Source organism: Triticum dicoccoides, chromosome 3B, assembly GCF_002162155.2.
Source record: "Triticum dicoccoides isolate Atlit2015 ecotype Zavitan chromosome 3B, WEW_v2.0, whole genome shotgun sequence".
NCBI classification, from domain to species: Eukaryota; Viridiplantae; Streptophyta; class Magnoliopsida; order Poales; family Poaceae; genus Triticum; species Triticum dicoccoides.
In genome coordinates, this window is record NC_041385.1 from 591,567,534 (window position 1) to 591,576,376 (window position 8,843).

The window sequence follows — 8,843 nt, forward strand, 5'->3', positions numbered from 1 at the left end:
ACGGGGAGCATATTCAGACATGACGAGACCCTTGGATCCCTCGGCCTTCTTCCTTCCGGCCGATCACCCCAAAAGGCTCCTGCCGTCTCAATCGTGTTTCTGCATTTCTAGATGGTAACGGGGCATGGAGGGTTGATCACCTCCGTGAAATTTTTTTTGGGAGATGGATGTTCAGCATATCCTCAAGATCCGTACCTCTCCAAGACAGCGATCTGATTTCATATCGTGGTTTCCAGAGAAGAGTGGCGTTTTCTCTGTCAGTAGTGCATACAGATTAGCTACATATGATCACAATACAACATTTTCTGAAGGGGCAACAAGCGCGTCAGCGAGCGGTTCCCGTTCCTTATGGAACTGCGTATGGCAAGCATCAGTCCTGCAGAAGATGAAGATCACGGCATGGCAAGTTATTATGGGCGTTTTACCCACGCAGAAGTGTAAGGTGCTACGTCATATACCAACAACATCTACTTGTCGGTTATGTGGACTGGAAGAACAGGGCACCTTCCATGCACTGGTTGCATGCGATCATGCGCGAGGGATTTGGCTGCAGATGCGCGACAGATGGCCACTCCCACCGGACGAGTTTCTGCTTGATAACGGAAGGGAATGGCTTATGCATCTTCTGTGTAGAGTTTTAAATGATGTACGGGATATGATCATCATGTTAGTTTGGCGCATATGGCAGCTAAGGAATGATCAGACTCATGGCAAGGATGCGGCGCCTGTTTCAGCCACGGTGGAATTCCTGGACAGCTATTACAAATCAATCAAGCTTGCTGGTCGTTACTCTGTGGACGAGATTCTGAAAGGAAAAATGCCATCTTCGGCGATTCCATCTGTCCTTCCTAGAAAGGACAATGTACCTCTACCTTGGCCGGCGCCGAGCCCGGGTCATGTTGCCCTAACTGTGGATGGATCCTTCCAGGTAGCGGATAACTCAGCGGCGGCCGGTATGGTGCTGCGCGACCATCAAGGACAGATCATCTTTGCAGCTTACAGAGTCCTGTTCCACTGCAACGACGCTCTGGAGGCTGAACTTCACGCCCTCATGCAGGGCATGGCCTTGGCCATCCAACACTCGAAGTCCCCAGTCGTCGTTCAGTCCAATTCTTCTGAAGCCTTGGCGAGTCTCTCTAGCGATGCTCTAACTCGCTCGGCTTACGGTCATTTGGTTCTAGAGATTAAGGAGTTGATGAGTAATAGGGAGTTTGTACCTCTGAAAAATTGTCGTTCTCAGAATAGAGTTGCCGATCGTTTGGCCAACTATAGCCGGGCCGAGCGGACTACAGCGGTGTGGTTGCGCTCGGTTCCACCTTGTATTGAGGATTTGTGGCCTCTCGACTGTAACACTATGACATCTTGAATAAAACTTCCTTCACCCCGCAAAAAAAAACAATTCAAACAAGAACCGCAAATTTCCCGAGGATGCCGGGGAAGAAACAAAATTTCCTCGGCCGTCCCAGTTTGCCAAACCGAGGAACAACCTCTCCATCCCTCCCTGGAACGGTACGGGGGAGAGAGAAAAAAAAGCCGGGCATAGAAGGGCATGGGGGACCCGGCAGAGCCGCTTTTACTTTTGGCTGCCATCTTCTGGGCCGCCAACGCAGGGAAGAAAACATAGGGTGCCGTGTGCGACCGCAGTGCCTGGCCTGGCCTGGCCTGGCTACCCCCTCAGACTCGGAGCAGAGCGCCTTTCGGTTTACCCTCGCCCCCTGCCCAAGTTAAAAACAGCAATTAGAGAGAGACAGGCCAAGGACTGCGAGACAGACCCAGCCTCTGCGTGAGAGAGAGGGAGAGAGAGGGAGTAGGAGTAGCTCGCTCGGCGAAGCTACTAGCCCATCCGCCCGCAGTCCCTCTCTCTCTCCCCACGGGGAGAAAAAACCCAAGAAGCGATCAAAAAGAGCCTCGGCCGGGTAGCTAGAAGGCGCGCCCTACCACCCCCTAGCCTAGCCTCCCGAGCTCCGAGCGCGACCACAAGGGTTTTTACGACGCCCGCCTTTGCCTGCCTTGGTAAGGGAGGGAAGGAGAGGGGAAAAAATGGTGGGCTCGGGGGCGGCAGGAGGGGGAGGCGGGGATCATGCGCGGAGCAAAGAGGCCGCGGGGATGATGGCGCTGCACGAGGCGCTCCGCAACGTCTGCCTCAACTCGGACTGGACTTACTCCGTCTTCTGGACCATCCGTCCTCGCCCGTATGTGCCTGCTCGCTCTCTCCCCCACGACCACCTCCCTCGCTCGCTGCTCCTGCTTGTTCTTCTTATTATTAGCCTCCCCGCCGCCGTACGCGTATCTAGCTCCATGCAGCGCAGCGGGTGGCCACTGATTTGATTGATTAACGCCTAATCCTGTGTGTTGGTTCCTCGTGCTGCCAGGCGGTGCCGCGGCGGCAACGGGTGCAAGGTCGGCGACGACAACGGCAGCCTGTGAGTGCACTCTCTTCTTACTATTATTAGCCTAATTGATTGGTCCGGCAGATATGTGAGGACCGATCGGGCCGGCGTTGATGTTGCGGTGCGCGCGTATATGCAGGATGCTGATGTGGGAGGACGGGTTCTGCCGGCCGCGGATGGCGGAGTGCCTGGAGGACATGGAGGGCGAGGACCCGGTGCGCAAGGCCTTCAGCAAGATGTCCATCCAGCTCTACAACTACGGAGAAGGGTGGGTACTGGGTAGGTGCAGTCGTGTGCAGTTTTTCCCCCCGGCCCGGTCGTCGCTCGCAGCCCCTAGCCACCTAGCAGTCCCCTCCCCTAGCCACCATCCATACCACACCACCTCTAATTAAGCCCCGCGTGTTTTCGTGCAAGTTCCCGTCACGTCCCCTGTTCTCCGACTAGGACCTGCTCGAGGCTGTGCGCCATTGATGCCCCACAGTTCCCCCGCCGGTGACCATGCGCGCAAGTCCAACCCCAGTGGTGAGAGACAAAGAAGGGTAGGAGGAAAGGGGAGGAGGAGATGGGATGGGTGCGTGCGCTTTCATCTTTTCACTTTGTTCTGTATCTACCGCGCCCAGGCCCAGCTTTTGGGCCTTGTTAATTCGCGCGGCACTGACATGGCGGTACCATCACGCCTAATTAATCTCTGCACTCTGGGTTTTTGGTTCGGTTTGGTCTGACCGCGCGTGGAGGGGACTCTGATTATGCCGGGACGGGAGCGGGAGGGTGGGTAAAACGGGCGCGTAGGATTGAATAACAGCCATTGAAGTCAGTCGTGTCTTTTGGGCGAGGACCAAGGACGGGCGCCGTCACGTGCGGCACGTGAGCTGGAGTGGGGCGGTGCCTCGTTCCGCATAAACAAACCCCGGCGCGTCAGTGGGTTAATTGCGAGGTTTATCTCCGATTAACAACGCCCTCACGCTACACGCACACGCAAATGCTACACAAACACAATAGTACTGTTGTAGTATGAGCTTGGGGCTATGGAAGTCTTTTCTGTCTGTTGAGAAACTAGCTAGGACTGCTTCGGTGCCACTGAAGTCTGAAGGCTTTCACCAATTAAGTAGTGTGAATTTGTGCTATTTCCACTAATTCAGTGAGGACTTTCACTAATTAAGCAGTACGACATGTTTATTAAGCTTGCTAACGAGTAGTAATATGCAGCGTAGTTAACATGCTTGTAGAGAATGATAGACTGGAAAGAGAGGACGAGAGAGTTCTCCGGGGTTGTGTTTGTGTCTGCGTTATTGGTGGTCTCTTTCACTTTTGTTCTACTGAGCTTTTGAGCATGATTTGCCAAGTCGGTTTTGATTTGATTTGGACGCGTCCGGTTGCAGGCTGATGGGAAAGGTGGCATCTGATAAGTGTCACAAATGGGTCTTCAAGGAACCTTCTGAATGCGAGCCCAACATCGCCAACTACTGGCAGAGCTCTTTTGATGCCGTATGTACCATCATCAACCCTGCCCCCACCACCTCCTCCTTTCTCTTTCTTTCCGCAGTCCATGCATCTCTCCCTGCTTTGAGTTGGGTTGGGGGAGTCCCCTGCTTAGGAGTACGCCACATTAATCGCTCCCAAATGAGCACCAGTACTGTATACGCAGTGGTAGGTTTCAAGTTTTTACTCACTCCATGGAAAAAATAAAGAGATCGATCGAGAGACATCTGTCTCTCTCGGGAGCTTGCAAGCTTTGAATCAAATCAAATCTACTCCCAAAAAGAAGAGAAGAATTGGATGCTTAGGAGCATCCGCGGCTATCGGCAAGAACAAGCGCCGCGATCGCAGTCACGGCTAGCCTTTATTCCTATGCACTTACTCAAATCCCTCTCGCCTTTTCCTTTTGCAGCTTCCTACGGAATGGACCGACCAGTTCGCCTCAGGCATCCAGGCAATGCCCCACTCCCATCTCTACCATTCATCTTTAATTTACTTCCTCTTCTTAGCTTAGCTGGTAGTAGTAGCGTATACCAAGGTTTTGGTTACCGAATGAGGCATTTTTACCGAGGGGGACTGGAAAACGCGGTTACCACGGTTACCGAGAAATACCAAAAAATACCGAGAATATTTCGGACGAATTTTATAGTTGAATTTTGAATTCAAATAAGTTAATGAACGAACATTTGAACCAAAGACCTCTCAAAACAGGAACTAGGTTCCGACCAACAAGCCAAAACCAACTCTCATGGTATTAATTAGATTCTATGTACTTTACTATAAATTGAGTGTTTAAATTCAAAAAATTCAAATAACTGGTATTTTTTGCTTGGTACGTGGATTTACCGAGGGGCACGGAAATACGCGGTAACCATGGTAAATCTCGAAATTTCGACCGGTAACCAAAACCTTGGCGTATACAAGAGTAAGATTAATTAGTTTTCATAAACTTATTATTACGTTTGATTTGCAGACCATCGCCGTGATTCAAGCCGGCCATGGCCTCCTGCAGCTGGGCTCCTGCAAGATCGTAAGTGCAGCGCACCCTCGCAAATTTCAAACCTTTTGCCCTTTACTACATGCATCATTTTGTCGTTTTGGTCGTCAAGCAAGCACGCCGACGTTGACGTGCCAACGCTAAGCGATGTGTGCCACTGTGCGTACGTGCGCAGATACCGGAGGACCTGCACTTCGTGCTGCGGATGCGACACATGTTCGAGTCACTGGGCTACCAGTCGGGCTTCTTCCTCTCGCAGCTCTTCTCCTCCTCCCGGGGCGCCTCCTCCACGCCGTCCTTCCCGCTCAAGCAGCCGCCGCCGGCGCGCCCGCCCCCGCAGCTCTTCAACTGGCCGGGCCAGCCGCAGCTCCCCCACGCCGCCGCGTCGCCCCTGTTCCCGCCGGGGCCGGCCGCGTTCCACCCGTCAGCGAGGTCGTCGATGCCGCATTACCCGGGCGGCGGGGGCGGCAAGGACGAGGGCCACATGTACCACCTCGCGCCGTCGCAGCATGGCAAGCCGCCACACCTGGACGAACACCAGCACCAGCAGCAGATGCAGCCCGGGGAGGCGCCCGACGGCGACCTCAAGTGGCCCAACGGGCTGTCCTTCTTCACCGCGCTCACCGGGCGCTCAGATGACTCGAAGCTTTTGTACGGCGGCCCCGGCGGCGGTGGTGGAGGCGGCGCAGACGACGGGAAGCCAGCGCAGGACGCGCAGACAGGGCACGGCGGCGCGGAGAACGTGGAGGAGTACCTGAGCCTGGAGAGCCACTCGAACAAGGCGAGGAGGATGGAGAACACCCAGAGCGCCAAGTTCAAGAGGAGCTTCACGTTGCCGGCGAGGATGAGCTCGTCCAACTCGCCGTCCCCGTCCGTGTCGGCCTCGACGGGGCCGGCGCCGCAGCAGCAGCAGCAAGGGATGGAGTACCGAGCGCAGCACGAGGGCAGCGTCTACTCGGACCTCATGGAGACGTTCTTGGAGTAGCAACGCAACGCATGCATGCATGCGTCGATCGATCATCCTCACGACGACAGGCGTACGGACTTTATGTTTTCTTGTTCCCACCTTTTGTTTTGTTCCAACCAAAGCTATGTTCAAGCTCTTTTAGCGCCAGGTTTGGAGTTTGCTTCGGCTTAATTAGATCATGTAAACTTTTTCTTTCCTTCTAGCTTCGTACGTGTCTCGATCGATCTAGTCGTAGCTAGCTAGCTCGTAGTGCAAGAACTGATACATGCATGCATGCAGAGATGGGCATGAGTTTGCTTCCATGATGGCTGGCAAGCTATATGGTGCAATGATGGTGATGTACAATGATATGCAACACCCAATAATACGCTCTTTTCCTTCCGAAAGTTCAGTTGTTGCACTGTTGCCTACTTATGGCGCGCGCAGGCCGCCTTTTTTTAAGTTAGACTGTTTTTTGGTCGCGCCGGTTGCATCATGCATGCACAGTAGGAGTACAACAATCTCATTCACCAGGTAGTCCTCTAAAATTTGTGCTGAAATGTCGTTCCTAATTTGTGCTGCACGTCATGATACGTGCGCTACTACCGCCAGTATGTGCTGAGGATGTACTGTATGGTTATACGCTTGTGGCATCGGGGACCACGACGACGTACCTTACCTTCCTGAGACGTCGCGTTCCACGAAATGATTAGGAAGAAGTTGGAGTGTGCAAGGAACTGAACAGGTAGTTTCTGAAAGGACAAGAGAGAGGGAGGAAAGGAGCTGGGACGCATGCTCTGCACGCGCCACGCGACACGGCCGCGGAGAGTGAGAGTGAGAGTGCAAGCTATACTTGATAGCCTCGTCTGCGTATGTTTGGCAGGCATTGGCTGCGAGCAGCTTTCTGGTTCCACGAATGAGAGAAGCAAGAAAGAGCGCCAGATGTACACAAACCTGCCACGCCTGCATGTTCAAAACCAACTTGGTATACGATGACTGACTGCAGGTGGCCGTTCGGCGATCTCTCGTGGCGCAAGCCGTGCCTAGGCCTAGTTTTGTCCTTCAGACTTCTCCGCCAGAATCGGAGCTGCGCTGTCTGGACGTAGGTGGCTGAGTTTTGGCGCAGATCTTCATGCAACTTCACGCGCTTGCTATAGTGTTGGTAGATCAAGAAGGTGACGGTCTAGGTGCGCGTAGCAGGGGTTTGACTCGACTCCATCTAGCCACGTCCCAAATAACGTGTGGATGATATTCGGAGGAGTAATGTTAAATGCTATGTGAACAGACCGCCATAAAATTTTGGCCATTGGGCAACCAAGAAAGAGGTGTTATAGATTCATCGTGATCGCAGAAGCTACATCTACGAAATCCTGTCCAGTTACGTTTTGCCAAATCGTCCTTAGTTAGAATGACTTGTTTGTGGATAAACCACATAAACACTTTAATTTTTAAGGGCACTTTGACTTTTCAAATATGCATAGATCGAGGGATAGAGCCAGAGTTGGTAATATCCAAGTATATGGATTTTACCGAAAATACTTCATTCTTGGTTAGTTTCCAGTGCAACTGGTCTGGCTGTTGAGAAATGTTAACATCCATCAATCTTCTCACAAGATGGAGCCAAACTTCCCAACGGTTTCCCTCTAAAGTCCTCCTGAATTGAATATTGAGAGGGTTGAACTGTAATACTGTTGCAACGTAATTGCAACGTAAGTATCTCTACGCTGAACAATATTATAGAGAGAAGGTATTGGATAGCTAGAGGCGTCTCCCCTAACCACGTATCATTCCAAAATCTCGTAGAAGTACCATTACCAACGATAAATTTTGTCCTTTGGAAGAAGGCTGATTTCACTCTCATCAGTCCTTTCCAAAACGGCAAATCAATTGGTCTGACCATCACCTGAGATAAGGTTCTATAATGAAGGTACTTATTACGCAGAATCTGGGCCCATGTGGCATCGGTCTCTACAGATAGCTTATACAACCACTTGCTGAGAAGATATATGTTCTTCACCTCTAAATTTTCAATGCCAAGACCACCTTGGTCTTTTGGTCTACAAATAATATCCCATTTAGCAAGTCTGTATTTTCGTTTAACTCATCACTCTGCCAGAAAAAACGCGATCGATAGAAATCCAGTCTTTTCCAAACCCCAACTGGTACCTCGAAGAGGGACAAGAGAAACATTGGAATACACGTGAGCACCGAATTAATGAGAATTCGTCGGCCTCCATATGACATAAGTTTGCCCTTCCAGCAACTTAGTGTTTTTTCAAATCGATCCTCAAATCACTTCCATTCTTTGTTAGAAAGCTTGCGATGGTGAATCAGTATGCCCAAATATGTAAAAGGCAACGAACCTAATTCACATTCAAATAGTTATTGTAAGCTTCTTGTTCGTCTTTAGCTCTTCCAAAGCAAAACAATTCACTTTTATGGAAGTTAATCTTTAACCCCGACAACTGCTCGAATAAGCATAACACAAGCTTCATGTTTCGTGCTTTTGCCAGATCATGCTGCATGAAGATGATGGTATCATCAGCGTACTGTAGAATGGACACTCCTCCGTCCACTAGATGCAGGACGAGCCCACCTACTTGGCCATTTTCTTTAGCTCTTCCTATTAGAATTGTCAACATGTCCACTACTATGTTGAACAAGATAGGTGACATCGGGTCTCCCTACCTTAGACCCTTGTGTGTCTGGAAATAATGACCTATGTCATCATTCACTTTGATTCTGATACTGCCTTTTTACGTGAAAGAATCTACCTGCTTTCTCCAGGACTGATCGAATCCTTTCATCCGCAAGGCCCGCTGTAGAAATGGACATTTAACCTTATCGTACGCTTTCTCAAAATCCACCTTAAAAACCATCCACTGGTACGTGTTGGTGCTATACAAACACTTTTTAACCCCTTTCCGCGACGGTATTTGGAACCGTCACCTAGTGAGTGTGAGCGATAGGGGGTCCTTCCCACACGACCCAGAAACCGTCGGGATATGCCCTCCTGCCACACACGCTCGGCAAA

General features: G+C 51.2%; 1 protein-coding gene across 1 annotated transcript; it reads left to right on the plus strand.

The window, feature by feature from the left end:
* The first annotated feature begins 2,022 nt into the window (after positions 1–2,022).
* On the plus strand, positions 2,023–6,216 carry LOC119277273 (protein RICE SALT SENSITIVE 3-like). Its single transcript, XM_037558527.1, has 7 exons — positions 2,023–2,192; positions 2,373–2,423; positions 2,530–2,658; positions 3,770–3,875; positions 4,279–4,320; positions 4,840–4,896; positions 5,039–6,216. Exons 1-7 carry the CDS (start codon positions 2,041–2,043, stop codon positions 5,846–5,848), a joined length of 1,347 nt encoding a protein of 448 aa, XP_037414424.1. The 5' UTR covers positions 2,023–2,040; the 3' UTR covers positions 5,849–6,216.
* The last annotated feature ends 2,627 nt before the right edge of the window (positions 6,217–8,843 follow it).